The following is a 26,500-nucleotide window of genomic DNA, read 5'->3' on the forward strand; positions in this document are numbered from 1 at the left end:
TCAGCAGGCAGCATGCTAAGGCTGAGGTGGGGAGGGCCTGACCTTAGGGCCTCAGTTGAAATCCTCGGCTCCACTGTTGGCCAGGGGAGGTGGGAGGGGCACAGGAAGTGACTACCCTCTCACTTCTCCTCCCACAGAAGCCCTGCCTCCTTCACGCTTGGACAGTGGAGAGGTTAGCTTTCCCTCTCCTTCTAGTTCAGTCCTTTGGCTAATGGGAAAGACCACGCAGGAGCTATGGAATTGCTTTCTGTGCTTGACAAAAGTGCATAGATAGAAGACAGGGATTCCTGGCTGGGAGGAGGGAGGAGAGCTGAAGATCTCTGCCTGGGCTGGCTGAGCTAAGCAGTCAAAGTGGGAAGCTGAGTGCTTGAAAGAGGATTATGCTCGCACTAGAAATAAGCAGTAAGTGAGCGAATAACCATTATGGCTTAGAAAAGGATTAATCCCCCTGGGGTTATGGGGTGAACTAGAAAATATTGCTTAACTCTAGAGTAAAACTATATGGCTTCTGACTCTGTGTACAGTTGTGTGCTGTTTGGAGACTGGGGCTTAAATACAAAATCAGAGCTCTAAATGCCTCCTCCCATTCTTGGAAAATGCCAACTTCTACTTAGAGTAGTTGTGGTTATAATCTCCTTCCCTGACCTAGTCTCTTCCCAGGAAAACATACTCCTAAATCAGATAAGGAGTTGGGATTAAATGGGAAGGGTGGAATTTGGTAGTGGTAGAATTGCAGTCTTGAATTATGTTCGGTGAATGCCGACATTGTTATATCAGTTAGCAGTGATTTGTTCATCACTTAGAAAGAAATTCTGGGGTGGGGCATTAAAAAGGGAAAATTGAGAGCTTTTATGACAAAGAGGCTGAATAGTCCATATCCGTAGGATGAAATATAAAAATGTATGTAATTAATAATAGATGGGGTATTTTCAACAGCATTAAACTAGAACAGTAGTCAGGGAACCTAGAAGTGCTAGGAAAAAAATAAGTTAGAAAGGAAGAAATTTTACTTCCAATGGTTTTTTTATGCTAGCCAAAAATCTCACAATGTTTACAAAGTCAAGACAATGATTCAGGGATACCTCGATTATTGTCATACATTATAAATACTGTTGCTGGGCAAGATCTGTGGTTCTTTGGTCAGCAAGTTCTGGCAATGAAACCACTGCCACTGGTGCAAAGAATTCTGGGATGTCTGACAGTGAAATGGATGGAAGGACCCACATTCCATCTCTACTTAATGTCCTTTTGTCCAGAAATCGGGTCATGCAAATGAGCTACTTGGTACGTATACAGATCAATATTTGGAAAGGCATTTCTAAATGTTTTGCATTAGAGGGCCTCTGCACAATATCCTGTGGCAACCAGTACACTAAGAGGATACAAAAACAAAGTGATAGGAAGGAAGTCAGCTTGATTGAAACCAACTCTGTTTTTTTGTTTTCCATCAATCCTGAAATGGAACCTCAAATGAGGAGAAGAAGAGTAATAGAGAGAAATACTGTGGACATCTGTTCTGTTCTAAGTGGCTAAATTCATTAATATATGAATTAGAATTCAGATTTTATTTATGCATCCTAACAATTGAAGATTCAGAAATCTCTTTATTACAGGAAAAAAAATACAAAAAAAAATAGGAGGTATGTTTATTGGGGAGGAAGGGGAAAAAATAGACAAGAATTGTGTCCCACAGGGTAAAGAAGACTTACATCATGTTCACTGAAGGATATAGTTCTTCCCTCAATGAGATGGGGATTCTAATATGGCATAATAGATGCAAACAAATATTTCCTAGTCCCCTTAATTCTCATTGATGTAGTTAATACTTAAAGCAAGTGTTGTGTTCGTTTGGTTTTTTTTGTTTGTTTGTTTGTTTTAAATAATAATCTTGGACTACAGCTAACTATGGGTGGATTTTATTTTCCTTTTCTTACTGGTCCTCTACAGAGGTACTATGATTTCTGAAATTATGAAGAAGGAATCTGTCATTTCTGGTATTCCTTTCAGCCAGCGCATTAGGAGAAAGAAAAAAAAAAAAAGACTCAGACGTATTATCTTTCTCCTGTACCACAACAGTGAAATGGTTAAAATGATCTATGACCTTTTCTAACTTTACAGTTTTTGCTGTGAGGAAGGTAGATGGGGATAGGTCACAGGGCGGGGGTGAGGGGTGGAGACAAAATGCCAGTAGAGTGCATTTTTTTAAAATGGTCTGTATTCTTCCAACTTTTCAAACTACCTAATTTTGAAAATTATTTTACTCATCTTTTGAAAATGATTTGAGTTGTTTTTTCCAGTGTTAGTTTTCATCGGATTTATAAGCAAATGTAGAAAATCTGAACATTCATTATCTAAGTTGTATAATGCTTGTCTTATTCTTTAAAATATAAAAGGGATTAAAATAAACATTTAATAGTTGAAGTCTTAAGCATACTATAATTACTAAATGCAGTTTCAGTCTTTAAGAAAAATGGGCTGGGACTCTTAAGGGAATTGTTTATCTCTCTCAAAGTATTAAAGAATCTGTTTTGAAACTACAAAATTGAAAAAAAAACAATATTTAGAAAAGGATTAAAGGTATAATTTGGATGGGAGAGGCTAAGCAGAAATACTTGATGAGTTCATTATAAGCCCGCAATTTAACAACAAAAATTTGCTGTTGTCCGTAAGAGACTGACATAGAGAATGATGTATAATGACTAGTGAACGAGGCTAAGTAAAGACTTTAATCTTTAAAAAGTATTAAGTGGGAGTTAACCTTATTAATGGAAAGAAACTAAATGATCATTTAAAATTATTCTTTCACAAGAAAAGTAAAGAAAAAGGATATGGAAAACTAAGCAGTGATGAAGACCTCGAAATAATTGTTGATCAAAAGCAGGTAAGTGAACGCTTCCATACATTTTCTACTGTCGCACTGTAGACCTTTGACAGCTGAAGTCCTGTGAGTGTTCAGCCTTGCACTGGTGGCTACATTATTAGCCTGTCCAGCGGAGGCCTGCATAACGAGATAGATTTTGAGAGCAGCTAAGCCTCACTATATGACCCCTCGGACCCACTGACTTCTGCATGCTGTCAACATGCATGTTCTGTATGTAAGAACGATGAAAAATAAAGCAGAACAAGATCAGAGAACTTTGGGAAAATTACATTCCCCAGCGAAAAATGAATCAATACAGTGATAATTTGGTTAGAAAAAAATTTAAACAAGAATCAGAAAGTAAGTTATTTTGGAAATGAGAAAGCTACTGTTAGTGTTAAACAATGAGTATGCTTTAAGGGGAGGGGGTAAAAGACTAAAAAAACTGGGAAGCTAAAAACATATATATTGCCCAATTTACTTTATCAGAATATGTGCAATAAATTTAAAGACTATTAAAAGAAGAAGCTACTTAATACTCTTTAATACTGCCTGTAATTTGAGAAACAGCTAGCTTGGATTTTATATGGGCCCATAAGGTGAAATGAAAACTGCTTAATAGACCATAAACAATGATATCAGGTAATGGAAGGTATCCAACTAATGCCACTGAATTGGCATTGGTCCTCAACGTCTTTGTTAATTATCAAGGAGACAAGATAACTGCACACCTATTTAAGGTGTAAGTGACACCGATTCTGAGGGTGATGTAAGCTCAGGTAGAGTCTGAGAAATAATTCAAAGGAGTCTGCGTAGATGAAGAGGTTAGAAAGAAAGCAGTCAGCAAGTTGCAGAAAGGCAAGTGGAATTTGGACAATCTCATAATCGTTTGTTTTGCATCATGACGATTGCATTAAAGGAGCCATCATGTTTATTTCTGGAAAGAAAAAAAAAAAAAGAAAAATGACCATCAGAAGAGAGCAATCAGAAAAAAGGGGAGTTACAGACTTGCTTCTTAGGTCTGGAATAACTGAGGGTAACTGAAGTGGTCTTCTGGGGGAGAACTCACCAAACAAAGCACCTCCCCAGAGGCAGAAAATAGGTTATCTTACACTAGCCACTCAAACTGCCTTTGAATTCTTTTTACTTGCCTTATCTTCACTCTCCTGCTCCTGAGTGAATTGGGGGGTGGGGGGCAGAGGTCGGCGAGGAATTTGGCCCTGTATTTCTGCTTAACGCCAAATTGTCAGTTTGGTTAATAAGATCAGTGGAGCTAGAGCTCAAGGGCTCTGCTGGGCCTATTAGCTATCATTTTAACTATGCCAGATTAATTACTTGGGGCACGAGATCTCCATCTCACACAGATCCTATCCCTAGACTGGCATTCTCACTGAAGGATGGGACCCACCCAGTGAATGAACTAGTAAAATAAAATTGAGTATATTATGAGAACACACATACCTATCCATTTCTCTATTAAAAGGAAAAGTAAGTTTTTTTTTATTTCTTCCTTAATCGTGTAGAATTTAAACGTTTATTCTTTTTTGCACTTTCTTAGTATCATCCTACCCTCAAAGGCTGCTTGCTTTTTTTTTTTTTTTTTTTTTTTTGCCTAAAGCTTTTTTTGTTTGTTTTAACTAAGTTTTGGGATAGAGAAAACCATAAAAGTATATGTTGAGATCTTTGGAATGGAAAGCCCAAGGGAGTCGTTGTTCTTTTTTTCTCATGGTAGCTTTCACAACATCTATGTTGTTGTCCCCAAACACATTTTATTAACTGCTAAGAGAACCAACTTTCCTTCTGTTTCAGAAAATAATGCTTTTCTTACCTGGATCAGAGGAGGAAGGATTTGACTTGCCCAGTCATTGTTTGCCTCTGTAGTTAATCATGTTTCCCCCAGTGCCACTGCACCAGTTGGCACCAGTTGGCAGTGACCCAGCTTTGCTGAGTCACTCATGTCAAAACACATTTTAAAAGACGAGTCATTATGAATATGAGTTGGCTTTCGCATTTGCTGTTGGCAGTAAGACTAGTCCTTCCTTTTGGGGAAGGTTTACCTGCTGATGATGTTGTGATCAAATCCTAGGTTGAAACAATGTCAGTGTTGATACCTCGAAGTAAAATATTAGGATAACACTCTAATTAGTCTTGATAATACTACAAAAAATTCTTTCTACACTTAAAAGAGCGTCATTAAAAGTGTGTATGTGTTTATGTGTGTAAAACACATCCGTCTACTATTGCTTCATTTCATAGATATTATATATTTGGGGAGGAATCTTTATGTTCAGTTTATTCTTTCTGTATCTTTTTAGAAACATGGTAGATATTTGTTAGTCAATCTTCATATAATTGCAAATAGCTTTTTCAGTAAGTGCTGCCAAAAGAAAATCTAGAGAAGATAAATAAAATAGTTGGAGTGCTGTGCTGGGCAGAAGTCTACTAATCTCATTAAATCTGTCATTCAGAAACTGTCGCTCTACAAATGCTGTGCAAGCTATATGCCTTTTTATCAGTTGTGTGACTTGCAAGACTTGTACTTCCACAGAAAGTTCACAATTTTGCTTATATAAGCAAACTAATAACAGAAGCAGCACAGAGTATGTGGATTTTGTTCTCCCTGGCTGCTCCATTCAAGGGGGTTAAAGGTGATTTCTATGTTATTTCTACACGAGAAAAAGTAATTTTAGAAATGGGTAAGGTTTTATTCTTAAAAGGCAATATTGTGCTTCTCTCTTTGTCAAATGTTACTGGCAAGATTTATTTGAAATTCATATGAAAATGTTCTAGAGAATTCACAGAATTCTCTAGACAGAATTCACCTGTCCTAAAGTAACAGGTGCCAGGTATAATCACATATATATACACTCATATATAGTCATTTAAATATAGATGTATGACATTGGCATTGGAGTCCATATTTTCCACCAGAAATCCCTAGAGTTTTCAAACTTCAAGCATAGGAAAGCCATCAAAGGAAGCATATTAGATTAAAATCTTAATGCCTCTAAACCCCAGACATTTGACACAAATATATATATATTTCATTATTTATATAATGTTATAAAATTATACAATTATTACATATAATTATAACAAATATATATAATTAATAAATTGTGTGTTTGGCTTTCCAGAACAAATATTAAAAGAGAAATTTTGAATATATATTTCAGATCATTTTTATTATTCATTAGAATGTTCTTTCCTGATTGGAGGGGGGGTAGATATTGTTTAGGAATAGATTCCATGTGCAAATGAATTTCCTTTTGAAGTTACTGAGATTTTAGGGATGGGAGTGGGGGAGTAGATGGTCAAGTACCTTGAGTAAGGGATTAAAAACATTTTCTACTTTAAATAATAAGTTCATTCTATTTTAAATTACTATTTTTAATTAGAATAGAGTCAACTTAGTATCAAGTTAGGATATGCTGGACCAAGATGACCTTTCTTCTAAAATGTTTTCAAATTCCAAGTTAGCTTAACAGATATATGTAACAAAGGGTAACACAAAATTATGGAATATTATAATTAGATGAAGGATACACTCACAGGTTCAAACATTTCAAAAGTGGTTTTAACAGTCTGTCATGAATCCAGTTGGTTATAGGACTCAGAGTTGCAGCTGCATATCCTTCAGTGCAATAAGGTGGGGAAATGCCAAATGTCAGCCAGTTACAAGGGGAGCAAGTGTACAGAGATCAGAGCTGCGGTTCTCAAATCCTAGCAGCCTCAGAATCCCCTGGAGGGCTTGTTAGAACATAGGTTTCAGGGCAGGGAGGGGGGGCCACGCCCAGAATTTCTGATTCTATAGGTCAGGGGTAGGGCCCGAGAATTTGCATTTCTAAGTCCTTAGCTCCCACTGCTGGTCCTAGACCACACTTTGAGAACCACTGGGTCAAAGGAAACAACTATTGTAGTTCTGAAGGGAAAAAAATATACATGACTTATGATAAATTCGACATTCTTCAACTGAGCATTACCTGGAAATCTAAAAACTAGAATTCATAGACATCCAACAAAATGTTTGAAAACAAGAAAACCACAGCCATTTATACCCAGAGGTGCCTTTTAAAAGACCGAGATTTGTAGTTCGACTAAATTCTACTCCGTACCCTTGTGATCTTGAATTGGTCTGAGGTATTTCTTTTTGTAAGATAATATTCTGCTCTTACCATCTCCTAGAGTTTTTCCTGAGAGGATAAAATATGTAAAAGTACTTTATAAACTGTAAATCATTATGCCATTTTTAATTAGCGAGTCATAACCACTGTATTGGTCTGTTTTGCCCACCATATGAACTATCATAGACTGGATGGCTTAAACAACAGACATTTCTCATAGTTCTGGAGGCTGGGAAGTCCAAGATCAAGGTGCTGGTATGGCCAGTTTCTGATGAAAGCTCTCTTCTGGGCTTGTAGATGGCCAGCTTCTCACTGTGTTCTCATATGCAAGGAGAAAGAGCTCTGGAGTTGCTTCCTCTTATTAGGGCTCTACACTTACTGACTTTTTTTTTTTTTATTTTATTTTGTTATGTTAGTCAACATACAATACATCATTAGTTTTTGATGTGGTGATCCACAATCCATTGTTTTCATATAAGACCCAGTGCTCCATGCAGTACGTGCCCTCCTCAATACCCATCAATGGGCTAACCAATTCCCCCTCCCCCCTCCCCTCCAAAACCCTGTCTGTCTCTCAGATTCCACAGTCTCTGATGGTTCATCTGTCCCTCCAATTCCCCGCCCCCTCATTTTTGCCTTCCTTCTCCTAATGTCCTCCATGCCATTCCTTATGTTCCACAAATAAGTGAAACCATATGATAATTGACTTTCTCTGCTTGACTTATTTCACTTAGCATAATCTCCTCCAGTCCCAACCATGTTGATGTAAAAGTTAGGTATTCATCTTTTCTGATGGCTGGGTAATATTCCATTGTATATATGGACCACATCTTCTTTATTCATTCATCTGTTGAAGGGCATCTTGGCTCTTTCCACAGTTTGGCTATTGCGGACATTGCCGCTATGAACATTGGGGTGCATATGGCCCTTCTTTTCACTACATCTGTGTCTTTGGGGTAAATACCCAGAAGTGCAATTGCTGGGTCATAGGGTAGCTCTATTCTTAACTTTTTGAGGAAACTTCTCCATACTGTTTTCCAAAGTGGCTGTACCAACTTGCATTCCCACCAACAGTGTAAGAGGGTTCCCCTTTCTCCACAACCTCTCCAACATTTGTTGTTTCTTTCCCTGTCCATTTTTGCCATTCTAACTGGTGTAAGGTGGTATGTCAATGTGGTTTTGATTTGAATTTCCCTGATGGCTAATCATGATGAACATTTTTTCATGTGTCTGTTAGCCATTTGTATGTCTTCTTCAGAGAAGTGTCTTTTCATATCTTCTGCCTACTTTTTGACTTGGTTATTTGTTTTTTGGGTGTTGAGTTTGAGAAGTTCTTTATAGATCTTGGATACCAGCCCTTTATCTATAGTGTCATTTGCAAATATCTTCTCCCATTCTGTGGGTTGCCTCTTTGTTTTGTTGACTGTTTCCTTTGCTGTGCAGAAGCTTTTTATCTTGAAGTCCCAAAAGTTCATTTGCTTTTGTTTCACTAGCTTTTGGAGATGTGTCTTGAAAGAAGTTTTTGTGGGAGATGTCAAAGAGGTTACTGCCTATGTTCCCCTCTAGGATTTTGATGGATTCCTGTGTCACATTGAGGTCTTTCATCCACTTTGAGTTTATCTTTGTGAATGGTGTTAGAGAATGGTCAAGTTTCATTCTTCTGCATGTGTCCAAAGCAATCTATACTTTCAACACCATCCCGATCAAAATTCCAATGACATTTTTCAAAATGCTGGAACAAACAATCCTAAAATTTGTATGGAATCAGAAAAGACCCCGAATCGCCAAAGAAATGTTGAAAAACAAAAACAAAGCTGGGGGCATCACTTTGCCTGATTTCCAGCTATATTACAAAGCAGTGATCACCAAGACAGCATGGTACTGGCACAAAAACAGACTTATAGACCAGTGGAACAGAATAGAGAACCCAGATATGGACCCTCAACTCTATGGTCAAATAGTCTTTGACAAAGCAGGAAAAAATATGCAATGGAAAAAAGACAGTCTCTTCGATAAATGATGCTGGGAAAACTGGATACCCTTACTGACTTATTTAACCTTTACCACCTTCTTGCAGGCCCTATCTCCAAATAAAGTCACATTGGGGGTTAAGGCCTCAACATATGAATTTGTGGGGAAGGGACACCACATTCAGTCCCTACTACCCCACAATCCTAATTTAGCAAAGAGGAATATTGAGGTCTAGAAAGGTGAATCGAGTTTCCCTGAGTCCTGGTTAGGTACAGAGAGAGCCCTGGAAGCCAGCCTTCCTTCCTGACGTTCGGTTCAGTGCTCTTTCTATGACTCCACATAGCTCCCTACAGTTGCCCATTACTGGTCATCCCATAGGTGGATCTTCAGCTGTTTTGCTCCAGTGTTCTAATTATATAAAATAACCATATACTGGAAGTATCATAATTGGCCAATATTTATTTATTGAATCACCACAGGGATAACCTTTTCCATAAACACTCCTTAACTGTTTACTCCCCCCTTGACCCCTATGTCTCTGTTAGGAGAGGAATAGCTTCAAAGTAAATGTATACAGAATTAGAGCTAAAAGGTTGTTAACATCCAGTCCCTCTTCCCTTCCCTACAAAGCCTCCCCAGGGAGGAGGCATGAAAAGCGCCATGGAGAGAAACAACACATGCCTTTCTTAGCCCAAGACCTGCCTGAGAATGTCCTTTTTAAATTCATAGAAGCTTGAGCAGAAAGCAATGGAAACTAGAATTTCTGTGATTTTTCTCTAAAGAAAAAGAAGAAACCAAATATAGCCACCCCCTTGTGTTTTCAATAACACAGAGGCATTTGATGGATAGCAATTCTATCCTGGTGGCCAGTGTGGGAATGAATCATAAAGAGGAAGATACGGGCCATCATGAAATGAAAACGGAAGAGTAAGAAAAAAGGATGAGCGGGAAAGGATACTCGACTTCCCTCTGGTATTAACAGATAGTGTGGTCATATCACCATCTAAGCAGCCGACACAAGCCTTGGACCCATAAATAGTAGAGGGATGGGGATGTTATGTGTCACTGCTTTGTAGTCAGCACCATCTGGCCAGTGCTTTCTTTGCCATATCAATATAGTGACTTAAATTTAAATATAATTCAGATCCTATTTACCTCTGAGGAGATTTATAAAGCATGAGACCCTGTCTCTTGGTGTCATGTATAATACTCTCCTGGAGTACCTTCTTGGTGACGGTATTGGTCAGCAAGAACAGAAACCCCTCTAGAGTTGCAGAAGAGAGACCATCCGGTCAGCCTGGAGATTCTGAAGCAGGATACTCCAAGACACTGGAAGGACGAAGCAGTTGCGGTTGCCCTCACTCCTCTCAGAGCAGACACAGGCTCATTAGCGTTTTCCCTGGGCAAGACTGATCCATGAGAAATGATCCAATGAAAATAAGACATACTTATTTGTGATGAGAGAGACCGAAGCCATTCAAATTTGCTGTCTCTCTGAAATCAGCATTGTAGTAAACAAAAGATTCACTACTGTGGTCCAAGCAGTACCATCTCAGCTGCAGTGATTTATCATCATAAATACTGTACAAGAAAGGGGACAAGTTTTTCCCCTAGGTTAAGTAGAAAAATTACTGGAAGAGGGGCATGCTCACCCTGTGTTTTATTGCTAAATATTTCCTAATTTTGTCAAGCAATATAAAAATAGTTCTGAGTTACTGGTAGTTTGGCGGGAGTGGGGAAAGCATGACAAGGGGAATATCTTTATCTTTTCCTTGTAAACTCACGATGGTGAGTTTATCTGTGTGTGTTTAACTTCATGCATTTCAATCCAGTAGTACCAATTCGCCTAAGTCTCACCTCTGACTCTAGGAAAAGCAAAAAGGGTAGACCTACTTGCTTCATTTTGTAGTCTTCGGACATGTTACGGAGAAGTGAAGGTAGAAAGCCAGAAGATCTAGACAGTCACTCCCTACAGAGTGACCCAGAGACAAGCAAGAGAGACCTGAAGTAGGAGGCCGCCCTCCTACTTTCTAGTCTCGGCTCTGCCACTTATGAAGCAGAAGACACTAGAGTGAGCAATTTAAGTTCTCTGAGTTGCCGTTTCTTCATCTATAAAATGGAATAACATCTATAAAATGGCTCAGATGTCTGTTGTGAGGTTCAAATGGGGACGCCCCCCTGGAGAGCCCTGTCCGGGCCACCTCTGCCTTGTCTCATGTTCTTTCACCAGCAGCTCCTGCTTCCCAAATGTCCAGCTGGTTGTTGCATCGCGTTTTCACTTGGCTTCTTCCTGCTGCCTTACTAGTACTGTACACACCTTCTGGAAGATGCCGTGCAGGTGCCCTAGCCTGGTTCATTTTCAGCAGTGCTGGCCCCTCTGCCATGGCAAGCATTGGACGGTGGATGTAACAGAGTCCTTATGTGGTGGTAAGAGCAAGGCTTTCACAGACAAGAATCTGAATTAAATCTGAATGAAAACATGTATGGTCACATGATAGTGTTATTCCCTGGGGGAAATTAACCAGCCTCTCTGAATCTGATATTTCCGCCTATTCAGGACTTTTACTACCTTTTCTTGCCCCGTTTGCTTGCATCTCAGTGAGTAAAAAGTAACCAGCATTGGTGAATAGCAAGCACCAGCTTTCATCTTCCCCAGTTTTCTAAACAGTCATGAGAATCACAGGCGTCGGTTAAAAACTATAATCACCAAGAGAGAGACCATGAATTACCACCTCAAGTTCAACAAATATGTATGCACCATATATCTTTATTTTAAAGTATTGTTGTGCAGCCTATGTTCATTACATGTGACGTGAGGTGAAACACTGGACTTTCAAATTAGAAAAATATAGATGTTCGGTTATATTCAAATAACCCTTTTTTTTTCTTTCGAATCTAATGGGGAAAAGTGCTGGCAGCATGTTTAGTCAGTGAGGAAATAAATGCAAAATTGAAATGACATGAGCTGACATGCTGAGTGTAAAAATGATGTGATATATGAAAATAACAGCCAGAGATGGTAATATTTAAAAGGAGACTCAGCCGTTTGGAATACAACTTGAAAAGAAACCATTCAGCCTTTTGCTGTGGAAGATTTATTGTGCTTTTACTGGCTTGTTTCTGGTTTTGTCTGGGGTTTTTGGTGGCGTTTTAAGTAGGTTCATCTGATCCGTAGGAGAATCATAGACATCAGAGTTGTTAGGAACTTTAAATAATCGAATCCTGTAGCTTTCAGACTGTGCTCTGCGGGACCCGTTCTGGACACTGTGAATGGGGGGTGGGGGCGACACTGTGTATGATGAGGCGTGCCCCTTAGAGAGCAAGTCAGCCGCTAGGTGTACAGACAGGCTGTTCGATGAAAGGGTGCTGCTGCTAAGAAATTTAATTATATTGGTCTCTTTCCATCAAAATAAGTTAAACGAGTTTCAGAGTAGGGAGGTAGCTTGACTGTGTCACCAGGTTATTTTATATCATAGGAAATATTAGAAGTCAGGTGTGCAGCCCCCAGTCTTGGGGTCATTCATCTATCCCGATAACTGCATTCCTAAATTAAGCTGCTTATCCTTTCTTCTATGTTCCCTCTTGCTGGCCAGCTAAATATATCAGGCAAGCCAGAAAAATCACTCGAGAGAAGTGTGTATTTCAAGTGCACAGTTTTTAATCCATTAAACTTGTCTGATAGATCTTTGTGAAAGGATGTTTATATGAGATGCTTCCTACTTCGTAAAGAGGTTCTCACAACTTTGTGACAACTTCCTAGTATATATCCATGTACCGGCATTCAAGATTTTAAAAAAGTGGAATCTGCATCCTAAGGCACTCCTAACAAGATTAGCAAAATGTTCCCTCCGTGCTGCAGCATTCAGGTTCTCCAGCTCTTGTGGGGTCTTCTCCAGCTGGATCAGTTTATCGTCGCCGTCTCAGCTGGTGGTGCGGACTGTGGACCGTGTCCAGGGTACCACACCTAGCTTTGCAGTCCGTCCACTTTGAGGGGCACTGCCAGCGTCTTGGCCTAGCGAATCCCGCAGGTGAACTCACTGATTACTGGGAGGATCAGCGGCTGTTGGCATAAGGGCTTGGGAAACCAGTTGTGGGTGGAAATATTTATGCTGAAATGATTTATGTTACATATTCAAAATTTGATAAATAAAGATAACAAAGGAACAAACAGACCAGACCAAAAAAATATTTTTTTTTCTTTTTTCTTTTTTTAATTTAATTTTATTATGTTATGTTAATCACCATACATTACATCATTAGTTTTTGATGTAGTGTTCCATGATTCATTGTTTGTGTGTAACACCCAGTGCTCCATGCAATACATGACTCCTTAATACCCATCACCAGGCTAACCCATCCCCCCACCCCCCTCCCCTCTAAAAACCTCAGTTTGTTTCTCAGAGTCCATAGTCTCTCATGGTTCATCTCCCCCTCCGATTTCCATCTTTCTTATTTCAATAACTTAAAATAGCAGAGAGAGTTAAGAGCTTAACTTTCTCTTCCTCCCCCTCTGACTTTGGACCCAGGTGCCTGTGCTCTGCCATTGCCCCAACCTTGTCATTTCTGTGCTTGTGCTTTGGTTTCTCTCCCATCCAGGCCTTCCGGTACCCTGTCTTTTCCTTTCTGCTCAGCCCCACTCTCTGATCCCCGCCTCTGGAATGTGTCTCTTATTCAGACACTGCATATATAAGCTTTGACAGAAACGTAGTTCTTGCAAACCTGCTTTTTTTTTTTTAATGCTCCACTGCTTCCTTCCCTTTCTCCAAAACAGCTCTGCAATTCTGTCATTTCCATTTTAAGTCATTAATTTTTAACATGGTCTACCCCCAATCATAGTGAGTACCACTTCCTTCCTATCTCGTGATCTAGGAAAAACACAGGCATACACAAATGATCATTCAATACAATTGTTATTTATTCCTCACCATAGTATTTTTTTTTTTTGGCCAAATGATCTCATTCTTGAAATATATGAATAAGTGACTTATTAAAGAAATGGTGAGAGAATGTACCATCTCGGCTTTGTGTTGGATGTTCTGAATAGAAAAAAACATTCATTCATCCCTTTTTTTCTAACAAAATTATCTCATTTGTATAATTTGTGAATAATTAATGAATTCTTGTTGTAGAAAAACACTAAGCATGGAAGTCATTTTCTTCCAGTCAAAGGTTGTCCAATTATCACTTCCCTAGACTCTCAGCTTTTATTTTTAAACTTTAGATATGCCCCAAAAATTGATGCATTAATTTTTGTGAACTATGGGAATCGTTTCTGAAAAAAAATTACTGAGTGATGGTGCATCAGTTGATGGATTTTTTAAATCAAGTTATTTAGTACAGAATAAAACAAATCGAAGCTCATGAACAGGCTTACTCTTCAATTTTATGCTAAAGACGGAAAACCTTGGAAACTTCACTTTTATGAAAAAGGAAACAATTTGTTTTTCACTAAAAGAATGAGCAGTCTTATCCTTCCACCCAAACTCCAAGGAACTTGATTTAAAATCATCCCTCTGTGGGTCTATGAACCACAGTAGCCATCCAAGACATGCCCCATGGACTCCAATGCTGTTTGGCTGAATGCATCCCCTAGGTGGTAGGCACCCAAGACTGGAGAGAACCGATGCTTCTCACCGGGCAGAATTATGCAAACTCTTCAGCTGGACTTCCAGGCCATATGCAGTTCAGCCCCTGACCACCCTGTTATTCTCATTCATTGCCACCTCCACTCACGCCCCATTCATACTGAACAACGTGAAGCATCCCAAGTGTGTAATGTTCTTCCTCCCTTTTTGCCTTTGCCCTGTATATGTGTATATGTGTATCATCTGTATCACAAATCTGATATCTCCCATAGGAGTGAGAGGGTGTAGATTGGCGGGAAGGAGGCCTCCTCGTGGTTCCAATTGTGGCTTTCCCCTTTGCGAATCCAAATGCTAAGAGAGGAGAGAGAGAAAGCACAAGTTTCTCTTGGCTCTGTAGACGAGGACTTCTTAAGCCCTAAAAATGTGGGGCGGGAGCAGCAATGAAAGAGGGAAAAAAATGAAAAGCAAAAGTAAAGCCTGTTCCTGAAGAGGAGAGGGAGCAAATGGAGAAACAGAAAAGCCTCAGAATCTTTTGTTTATAGAAATTTGATATCTAAACAATTCTGCTATGTATTTTCTGGGGCTTTGTTTTAGGGGAAAATGTTTAATTGTGTGTTGTACATTTATATCTTTTGTGGTTCTGAAAAATTGGGGGCATGATTCTACCCTCTTCCCAAGGTCCCTTCCCCCCGTGTGATATGCGGGGGAGCAGAGCAGAACCAGCTCAGGGGATGTTGGCGACATTTAACTTTCAGTATTCATGGGAGACAATTAAGCAGGGAATCATATGTTTAAAAGTTGGTTCTAAGATAAACTATATGAACAAAATTAAACTGTCTTTTATTCTTATCTGTTATGAGGTAACTTAATAAAATAACTTCTGGAGGAAGATAACATGGGATGCTGCTTTAAAATATATACATATTTCAGTAGAAATAATCTAACCTTTTAGTTCACTCATTTATTTCACAGAAACTTCCTGGCAGTGTATTTCTAGCTAGGTGTTTGCCAGATGCTGGAACACAGAGATGACATAAACATACTCATGGCCCTTAAGAAGCCAACAGTGTAGTGCGGACCTTCTGTCAGTAGGCATTTACGGTGCCAGTTCTGAGCTGAGCTGGAACCGAGTACTTCCAGGGAGCATTTGGGACACTAAGATGTGCATTATTTCCCTAGTCATGGTCCTGAAAGAGTTCCAGAGTCTTCCTAGCATTCAGTATATTCCCATAACAGGACTTGGGATTTAGGAACAATGGCCAAAGATGTTTTTTGAAGCCCAGCTACTCAAAGAGAGGTTCACGGATAAGCAACATCAGCATCACATGGAGCTTGTTAAAAATTTATACTCTGAGTCCCAGACTGAATCAGTGTTTCTGAGAGTGGGACCCAGAAATCTGTTTTAACTAGCTTTCCAGGGGATTTCTATGCACACTGTAGTTGGAGAAGCACTGTTTTAGATTATTCGAATTGTGGGGTCAAGAAAGGATCAATCATGATTTTAGTAGAGACATTAAACTTTTATATCCTAGCCCAACAAAAGAAAGGGAGTTAAGACAGGTATCTTAAGTCCTTTATCTGAATGTCCCTAATATTTCAAATATTCCCTCCCAGCCTCATTTATTAAAGTGAACCTACACGGTAATCAATCCTGTGACCCCGGTTGTTACGAAAAGGAAGTGTAAATGATGGAGACCAAGAGGTATATCTTAATAACCTGATCTTTGTCTAATCTTAGACCATTTTTATTAAAAGATTAATAATAAACACGTAGCATTTACTATATACTACACCCTGTTGCAAACACTTTATATACATATTAACTCATTTAATCCTCCCAACAACTCCATGATGTAGGTACTGGTATCCCCATTTCAGAATGCACGCTAAGGCATAGAGAGTTCTACACAGGTCTGCTTCATTGCACAACCTCGAGGAGCTGGGCCATGAGCTGCAGTACGTGCAGCCCTGGGTCCGAGGAGTTCACAGTTAGCTTATCTTTCCATCATGCTTTCCTGACTATTTAGGGAGACATTAGCTAGATAGATTAGTAACAATACTATCTTGTCCATGCTTGGAAAAATAATGTACCATGGTAGAATCTGAGAAAGCCTTTCCATTTGTAAAGGAAAGATGTATGTGTTAAAGAAAAGTGTAAATAATTTAAGATGGGTACATTGGAAAAGAAATATTTTCCCTTCAAAAAAAAGCATTCTTGAGCGCATATATATATATATATATATATATATATATATATGTGTGTGTGTGACTGAGAGAGAGAGAATGTGTGAATACATGGCCATAAACACACATACCCGAAAGCAAACCTATGAAAAGGGGCAGTTGCCCAGTCCTAGGAGAAATGCCCACCTCTGGGGCAAATGGGCCACTGCACTGTGCTGAATGATGTGGCCAGGGGACCAGCCAGTCTTGTAAAGGAGCCAGTAAAAGGCACATATTGCCTTTGGTTTGCTACATGTGTTTCAAGTCCTCGTATCTGAAGTGCTTCTCATGATCAGTTAAATCCTTATTTTGTGTCTAGACTTACCTCTGTGCTCACCACATTTGAAAAATTCCATGCTTGGAACAAAACCAGAAAGTTCACCACTTCAGCGTTTGTTGAATAACTTTCTGTTAAGGGAGTAGATTGCCACGCTCTGAAAATGTCACCGGGACAGCTGCCCTACAGGGGCTGACCTTTCTTCTCGGGCTGAAGTCCCTGCTGAACTGTTCAGGAGAGCTAGTTTATCCCAGATCGCTGGCAGATCTCCAGTTTCTTTGCACGCCCATTTGGAAAAGTGGTCTGAGGATTGAGAGTCTGCCACCCCTTCGGACTTTCACCCAAAACACTTCTGCACCTCTGAGCTCCTCATGATCCCTGCATCCTCCCAAAAGCAGCGCTCCAGTCTCCCTTTGGGACCCTTACCTCTTAGCGCCGGAGGGCTGATGGTCACCCTCAGGGTCCCTTCTCCCTGCTTACTGTGCTTATCACGAGGATACCAAACCCCCTTCGGAAACTTTGGACAAAGTAGAAAGTATCAGCCTGCTCCCAAGGACTCTTCATTGTGCATACTCTCTCATTTTTTTGCATGGTCACAAGCATAATTTCCATTTTCTGCAGAGTTGCAGTCAGTATGCATTGTTTTGTATCTGCTTCTTTATGTAACATTAAGCCACACTTATTTTTCCCTATTGATATTTTGTTTTTATAAATGTCATTTTAGTGGTTGCCTTATTCTGACTCAGGGTGATCTTTAGGCATTTTTTTTCCCCGTGACTTTCCCTGGCTTTGCAGTGACCATCCACAGCATTCCCTTCTTCTTTCCCGATGCAGGTTATCAAATTAAAAAGGAAAGGAAGGGATAGCCAGAAAATCCTGTACGTTACTATGATCGGACGTGTACTGATTTACCATGAATTATGCGTGATGTTTATGGGAATCGGCACAGTGTCACCTTTTACTATCCCTGAACCTTTAAATATCACTGGAAATGCCACCACGCACGTTGCACTGCTCTCATAAAACCTCAGGTTTAAATCACAACCTACGTGGCAGTTATACGGGATTCTGCTTCCTGAGGCTGACCACAGATAAATCACAAACATGGATTTGCATAAATTTGGTTTGCATGAATTTTTAAGTTTGCTGAGAAGGGAAATTGACTAAATATTGTTAGAGCCATAAATAACTCGGGATATAATTTACTTTGGTACCATATGGATTGAGAACACAGATGTATGGGCCCGCTAGGATATTCCTATGCCAAAAAAATATAGAGACTTAAAGACCCATAGTGAAAATCTAAGCAACTGATATGAAAGGGACGCCACGAATTGGGTTATAGAATTAAGCCCTATGACTTTTTCATATTGAAGGCAAGATAAAAATAAATAATTATGAATGCATTTTAGAATATATGGTCTTTTTTGTAAGCATTCTAAATTTAAAAATCTTTGCTAGGGTCCTAAAATGCAAAACCCTACAGACGCAAGGGGTACAGGAAGTTATTAAGTCCATTAACAGAGCTAAAATACAAGTGAGGATTCTGAGATTCAAGTTCCTGGCTCTCCCGATGACTTTCTCTTTGACCTTGAACAAATCTCTAAGCCTTGACTTTCCTATCAGCAAAGTGATAATATTTTCCTTACTTCTATCTCACGAGAATTCTGGAAGACTTTCTTTAAGAAAACTTAAAAAAATAATCATCTGAGCCACTCAAGAGGATTACTTCCTGTGAATAAATCCAAGGCGGTATCATCTGTAAGGAAGCCACTCATGAATGCCCTGGGGTTATGAATCGACCTCTTGGATTAAAGAGCAATTTAAAAATGAAATTCCCTGTAGAAAAATGAACACATCCATGATTATTACTTTTAGATGCTTAGGGAGGGAGGCAATGTGGCTAAATTTTATGAATTTACAAGTGATAGAATTACATTGCATTTCCTTTTGAGTGATTCTTTTGATAATTTTCCCTCTAAATCATAATGAGAGAAAAAGTGGGTAAGTTTTCATATTTATGTCTTTCAACTGTCTCGAAAAGATTTATATTATAAATAGTTCTAAGGAAATAAAATCCACTACTGATTTTATTTTTTTTAAACGAACAAAATTTTTTTCCTAGAAAAGCAGAACTTAGGTTGAGGCTTCTAAACTTTATTTAGTGGTCAAGAAATAGTACATTCCAAGTAAAAACAACATATACTATCTGTCCCCTGGGACTAGAAAAAGGCCTCCCAGATGAATTTTAACCCCTCAGCCTTCTTTAAAAAAAAAAAAAAAAGAAAGAAAGAAAAGGAAAGCATGTAGAATTCATAATGAGTCTTTAGCAGAGAAGTCACATAATATCTTTCAAAACACAGAGAAACCAAATTAGCTTCAGCAAGGTGCCAGAGAAAGAATTTCCTCCCACAAAGTAAGTTGACATTTAAAACTGCCCTGTATATCTCTGAAGGGAATTGAGCCCTTTACCAATAAGCTGTCTTCAGAACAATTATTTCAGGGTGCACTGGTACAAAAGATTAGTAACCACGAGTGAATTCTTATTATTTTTCCTCACTTAGAAATCCGCTTCTGACATCACAAATGAGGCCTGCAAATCAGCTTCCACAGAACATCCAGCCTGTCAGAACTGGGACGGGGGTAGCGGGGAGAGAATCCAAAAGAACATATGTAAGTTTAAAGTGGGGCCAGAGCTGAGGACAGGGGAAAGAGGGGTGCAGAGAAATTTAGGTAAATCGGTTTGTGCAGAGGTCATTTTAAACAACGTGCGTAAGCATCGTAGATGAGGGGGTATAGCTCAGTGGTAGAGCATTTGACGGCATCGTAGATGAGATTGTTGGAATTGGTTGGATCACACTTTAAACCCCAATTGTCCAATTTAGCTACGTTATGACAAGAGTGGTGGAGGGGTGAGAATAAAAGGAATTAACATTGTCAAGCACCTACTATGCGCTAGACAACACCCTGACAGATATTATTATTATGCCAATTTTTCAGAAGGGGAAAAAAAAAAACCCCAAAGCTCAGAAGGATTGAGAAACCCGAAAAGAGTGACATAACTAGTAAAGCGGCAAAAATGGAATTGGAGTTCTGCCTCCAAAGTCCATGTTCTTCCTGCCAACTGCCTTTCCATAAGCCATCAAGAAAATTAAACAGTACCACATTTTGTTTAATTTAAAGACATGGTCCTTAGTTACTCTATATTGTCCAGTACCCTTGGGAGTTTAAATAAAAGAGTCTTCTTTAAAAAAAAAAAAAAAAGTCACAGATAGCAAAGAGAAAGGTGGGGCTGGGTCAGGGTCAAAGCAAAGCCCCTGCTGGTCACCTACTGGGGAATTGCCTGTCCCTTTCTAGAGATTCTTTGGAAGAAGCTGAATGCTGAATAATGGAAGTGGGCAGGCAGAGGGTTCTCCTGAACTGTAAGAAACAAATAAAAGTGAAAAATATGGTGTCCCATTTCCTAGTTTGCACATAATTATGTCTATATTTCACTCATAATTGGCCCAAAGATAAATTGTACTGGAAAAAATGGCTTATTTCACCAGGCTTTTCTTCATTCTGAGCACCAAAGCTTCTACATTCATGGCAGAGTTTTTTTTTTTTTTCATTAAAAGTTAATTCCTAAGCTTAGTTCTTATAGATCTTAAGTTAGTAAAGCTATCCAAAAAGGTACAAAAGAACAAAAAAGGAATCTCTTTGGAACTTAAGAAACAACAAAAATTTCCCAGTAGCAGATAGATCACCCTTGCATCCTTTCTGGGATATATAGAACTGATGTTGGGAAACACAGAGTTAAAAATTTTTGTAATTTTTTCGGAAGACTAAAGTAGACAAAGGGGGTTACCTAAACAAAATATTTCACCTTTGGGGATACTTTTGAGTCTCTTGCCCACTTTTAGCTCATTATTCATTAGTTGCCAAACATTTGCTTTCTCACTGTACTCATGTTGGTAGACCATGGTTTCCAGCTCTACTTCCTTCATGATTTGCTGCACGTTGGGCTTTTGAATCTCTTCCACAGAGAGGCCATCTTCCTTCACTTTTGGTGGAATGGATTTCCTAACATCATTCCACCATTTCCTTCCTGAGTCATGGTGATACTCCCAGAGCTCACACACTCTCCATCACTGAGGATGGGTCATTTCGAAACATTCCTCACAGCACAGTGGAAGCCAACTTAAAGACATTTATAAATGTTACAGGCTTCTTGCATCTCAAAACAAAATGGAATTTTTAAATGTTAAATAGGTAAAGAATTTTTATTAAACAATGCAAACCTCCTTGATTCCATCAGCATACAAATACATTGGATGGTATCAACAACAGAATCTTTAAATAAAAATAACTGTGCACAGTTCTAGCCACCTTATTTCATTGCTTTTAATTTCATCATCATGAACTGTTTAACACGCACCATGGGCCATGTAGCATAAACATTGTCCCTGCTCTTGAGAATTATGCTCTATGTATATTTATGAAATTAATGCCTAAACAAAGTGGATTTTAAAAGGCAGAAGTTTATTTCTCTCCAAGTTAACAGAAGTCTGGAGTCATACTATTTAGGACAGGTACAGGAGCACCCCACAGTCATCAGGGATGTGGGCTTCTTCTTCTAGCTCTCTTCTCTGGCATACCTTGAAAGAGGCCCTATTCCTCATATCCCAGAATGGCTGCTGAATCCCCATCAATCACCTCTGAGTTCCAGGAAGCCGAGAAGAGAGAAAGACCAAGGAACATCTACCCCTCCTTTATCTACCTCTTCCTTTTCTTTTATCCACCTTGCCTTTCAAGGAGACTTCCCAGAATTTCTGTAGAGTCCTTTTGCTTATATTTCTTTGCCCAGAACTTAGTCATATGGTCACAACTAACTAGTGGAGAGGGTAGCTCCTAGGAAATTTAGAGTCATTTATTTTGCATGGTACTATGTCCCCCTAAAAAGCATGTTACTAAGGAAGAAAGCTATCGGGGTAGAAAACTAGCAACCTCAGCCATAATTGTCATTCAAAAACTATCAAAAATTTCACCCCTCAAGTCAATGCCAAGAGAAAATAAACATAACATCACACATTTTTCAGATTTTTGTCAGCAATTTTATCTTACAAAATCACAAAGCTTGCTATTGCGTAATTAAGCATGTGGGGGAAAACAGGAAGAACTGTTTTTAGGGAATATGCAAAGTATCTGTAGTAAGAGTCTTTAGCATTTAGCAGCACAAAAGCAAATAGACTCGCTTGTTTATATTCTAAACTAAGAAAAGGCCAACAGTACTTGGATCTTGTGGGATAAGTAATTATAATGCCATCTGATACCCTTTGCCATTGGGCATCACACATATGCCTCCAGCACACGTTTTGCTCCAAGCCACTTCACCTGTGTCTGAATTTCAGAAGCTCACCAATCCCGTCTCTGCCTGTCCTCCTCACTCATCACTCACTTCCTCAGGAGTTCTTCCGTCTCCCCTGCACTCACATTTTACTTACTTTGACCCCCTCGGGACATACAGTGTCAGTGAGGGCATGTCGGCATGATTTTACTTTTGTTTCCTATGCATGGTCGTGTATATTTTCAACTAGATTCTCTGTGCCCTGACAGCCGAGTCCAGTCTTGACTCGTCCATCCACCCTCGGAGTGCTTCCTGCCATGTGGTGTGTGTAACGGGCCCGCAGAAGAGGCTACTGGGGCAAGGAACATATGTCAGAAGAGGGGAAAGAGGCCTCTTCTCACAAGGCTGCCCTCATTGTCCAGCAGGTTTGACTATGAGGCAGGCTCAGACCCCAACACCACGGGCAGTAGGAAGGAAGCAAAAGCTGACCCGAGCATAGGGACGCCGGCAGGACAATGCAAGTGTGATTTCAGGCAGGGCGTGCTGCCTCAGCCACACGTTCCCAGTACTGTGGGGTCAGTCCATTTACAGCAGACCTTCAGCAAGGGCTGATGGTTCCGGGAAGGAAGCTGTCCAGTGGTTGGCGGGGTGTCAGGGTCTCAGGCCGAATGAAGACAGGGTGCAGAGCAAGGGAAGGTGAACCCCTGTCGTATGGATTAGGCCAATATTGCCAGGCCTTATGAGGAAGAAACAGCATCTCATTCATCTTTGTGTTTCCAGCACTCAACACTCTCCTGCTCACAGGAGGTTTTGTTCCTCTAGATCCCTTATCCACGACCACAACCTGCTGGTGGTCTCTACCTGCTGGTGGAATAAAGCTACCTATTCCTTCCACCCGTGCGAACTCAGTAGGTCTTGCCTTGCATGAGGAAGGGAGCATGTGGTAGTGGGGTCAGAAGGCCACCGGCCACCGCTCAGGTTCTTTGTTTGTGCTTGGGAATAAAACGTGATACTCCCTGTTGTAGACGGCACTCCAGCATTAACACAGGCCAAGTTTGGGGGCTCCTGGGTGGCTCAGTTGGTTCAGCATCTGCCTTTGGCTCAGGTCATGATCCTGCGATACTGGGATGGGGCCCCTCATCGGGCTCCCTGCTCAGCGGGGAGTCTGCTTCTCCCTCTCCCTGCCGCTCCCCCTGCTCGTGCTCTCTCTCTCTCTCAAATTAATAAATAAAATCTAAAAAAAAAACAAAAACCACAGGCCAATTTTGTGTGCAATTCTACCAGATGTGTTATATAAAAGTAGAGACTTCCTGGGCTCTAAATGCAAAAGATAGCAATTGGTTGGCCTTTCATATTTTAAAAAAGGGAAATAACTTCTGATGGTTCCATGTTAGAGACTACTACCTACTTCACTTGAAATCATGCTGACAGAGTTTATACTGATATGGAAAAAAATACAACATATTAAGCAAAACACAAAGGCAAGACAACAATTTGGAGAGATCCAGCTGTTAAAACATAATTAGCAAAAAAGACTCTAAGGAAATGTTCTAAAATATTAACCGTAATTATCTCTGGATGCTAGAATAAGTGATTTTTTTAAACTCCTTATTTGTTCTTTTCAGTTCTGTATTTTGCAATTCATTCATTCTTCCAAGAACAATTTTTAAAAATAAAATAGTACAAAACTGACTAAAAGTAAAAAATAACGGGAAAGACCGATACAGTCAATCAGACCAGAAATAATGCTGTTCTAAACACCAGCTACAGAGAGAGCCATGTGTTTCGTGTAAATAGAAGAGATACAGTGGAATTAGAACTGGGATCTGCTTGTTGTTGGTGTGGCCTTTAACTAAATATTATTAAAGTCTCTTCTCGTGATGTAGATATACTGATTGCTCGTGTTTAAAATCAACATCAGCAAAAATGGTCTGAAAAACTTAGTTGACAGTTTATATAATTGTGTTAAAAGTGCATGTAACAATGAGCATTAATAGCTTCAGCAGCTTCAGAATAATAAGCGAGTCCTGTGCTTCCATAGAGAGAACATCTGAGGTAGGCATTCCTTGTGCTTATCTGGGACTTTGGTTTTTCAGTGGCTGCCGGGAATGGGGGATTGAGGGAGAAGCGAAGAAACACCTACCAGGCTTTAAAAGTGGTAGTATCATCTATAATTTCCCAGAACTGATTCAGTCACTCCTGCAGGGAGGACATTTCCCCCAGCCCTAATTCTCTCCCTGGCTCCACAGCCCTACCTGTGCTTCTCCCGCGCTGCGTTCCTATTTGTCTCCTCACTCATCTTCTCTGGTGAGATGACAGGTCTGTCAGTACCCGTTTCCAAATTCTAATTTTCCCCCTCGTAATTTCTCACCTTGCTGACCACAGTCAAACAAGAGAGAGGAGCTGAGCTGTTTTTGGCAGATGCTTTAGATAAAGACCCAACACAAGCTAAAATCCTGCAGGAAGGAAGACAAGTTGCTAAGTGAGGATTGCCTCAGGATTACGGTTGCCACTTCTTTTGTGAGGTTTGATCACTTAATAGCTTTAGGAGGTGTCTGTCCCTCAAATGCCAAGACCTTAATATGAAAATGTGGACTGCACCTCCAGGTCCCCCGCTTTGAAATATGAGTCCATAAAATTTATAATTATGGAAAGTCAAACACATTTTTATTTATTCCTGGATGTCAATGCTTTTTAATTAAGAAAAAAACATCTAATTAGTAACAGTGTCCTAAATAATAGTTCTGATTCCTCTTTTTTTACCCTTCACTTTTCCCCCTTTCAAAGTAACTTTTGATTATAACATATAAAATATGGTTATTGTAAACACTTTGGAAGCTACAAACAAAGAATACTATTTCCTTCATGTGGGTGCTGTCTTTATATTGTTTCTGCTTTGCTTTGGAGAATCAAGCTATTGTAACAGAATGAGCCTTTCAAACATACCCGGGTTTTAATCAGAACTCTGCCACTCTCTAGCTGTGATTACAGATAATTCTTAACCTCCCTGATTCTCTTTTCTTTGGCTAAAAATGAGGATAGTTACACCTGCTCATGTAGTTGGCATGAGAATTAGAAATAAGTATCCTTGGCACATAGTAAACGGTCAGCTAATGGCAACTATAATAATTATTATTACCTTTTAAGTTTAAGAGTTAAAATTTAAACTTTTTTTACAGCATTTTTTTTTAATGCTTCATAATTGCAATCCCGCTTCTGTTAGATGAACGTACCTAGTCTATGGAACTGAGAAAGACCACTACCAGTTTCTCTGATGAGTACACTTTCCCAGTGCTTCAGTAAGGGATTTGCCACATCTGCCCTGCTCATTAGTTTGGGAGAGCCCCCGTTCAATAGAAAATTACCCAAAGGGAGGGGTCCATGTCTCATATACTATGAAACCCTGCGCAGCCAGTAGCTGCTCGATACACACCCACTGCCCACTGACATTGGCCCCCAGAGTTAGTAAGACCCATCAGATATTGCTCATTGATCTCTCATTCGCTTTCTGTCAGTGCAAAAACCCCTGCAGATCCCAGCTCTCTTTTATAACATTTGGAGGTGGGCCTTTGGTGTGCAGGAAAGCCTGAACCCACAAATGCTGCCTCCACTCACTGAAGGCTTCCTGGTGCTGTAGCTGGGTGCTGTGTTGGTGGGAGAGCCTCTAGCTCCCAGGTGCCCCATCAGAGCCGCACACAGGACCAATGTGAGCACTTTGAAAAAACAGCCCCACCCCCAGGAATTCTGATTTAATTGGCCTGCAGTTGGGCTCAGCTGTAGCTCACCTCACCCTAGGCTTCCGCCCCTTCACTACACACTGAAACCGTTACTGGGGGAGCCTAGGTGGCTCAGTTGGTTGTCTGCCTTTGGCTCAGATCAGGATACCATGGACCTGGGATTGAGTCCTGCGTCGGGCTCCCTGCTCTGCGGGGAATCTGCCTCTCCCTCTGCCCCTCCCCTCTGCGCATGATCCCTCTCTCTCACTCTCCCTCTCAAATAAATAAATAAAATCTTTAAGAAAAAGAAATTGTTACTGACTCCCGTCGGAGTTGAGCCCATGTGTGCTTTGCGAATTGGTTGTTTTATCTTCTTACTTGCTTTTTGTTCTCCTCACCACTTCTAGTCTATTGTAAT

The 26,500-nt window shown here is 40.0% G+C and overlaps 1 protein-coding gene across 7 annotated transcripts in view; it reads left to right on the forward strand.

The window, feature by feature from the left end:
- PEX5L (peroxisomal biogenesis factor 5 like) overlaps positions 1-26,500 on the forward strand; it is a 224,194-nt gene that overhangs the window by 54,784 nt on the left and 142,910 nt on the right. For 2 of the 7 annotated variants that reach the window (XM_073896830.1, XM_073896833.1), the window contains exons 1-2: positions 156-1,284; positions 2,810-2,881. The exons of 2 other annotated variants lie outside the window; for them this stretch is intronic. In XM_073896830.1, the coding sequence (XP_073752931.1) occupies positions 1,192-1,284; positions 2,810-2,881 (165 nt within the window). In that variant the 5' untranslated portion in view covers positions 156-1,191. Of the gene's footprint in view, positions 1-155; positions 1,285-2,809; positions 2,882-26,500 lie in introns of those variants that run through there. 3 more of the 7 variants (XM_073896836.1, XM_073896831.1, XM_073896837.1) reach the window with 2 other exon arrangements.

This window comes from Callorhinus ursinus, unplaced genomic scaffold (assembly GCF_003265705.2).
Source record: "Callorhinus ursinus isolate GAN/ISIS: 27379988/994484 unplaced genomic scaffold, GSC_fseal_2.0 scaffold1, whole genome shotgun sequence".
Taxonomy (NCBI): Eukaryota; Metazoa; Chordata; class Mammalia; order Carnivora; family Otariidae; genus Callorhinus; species Callorhinus ursinus.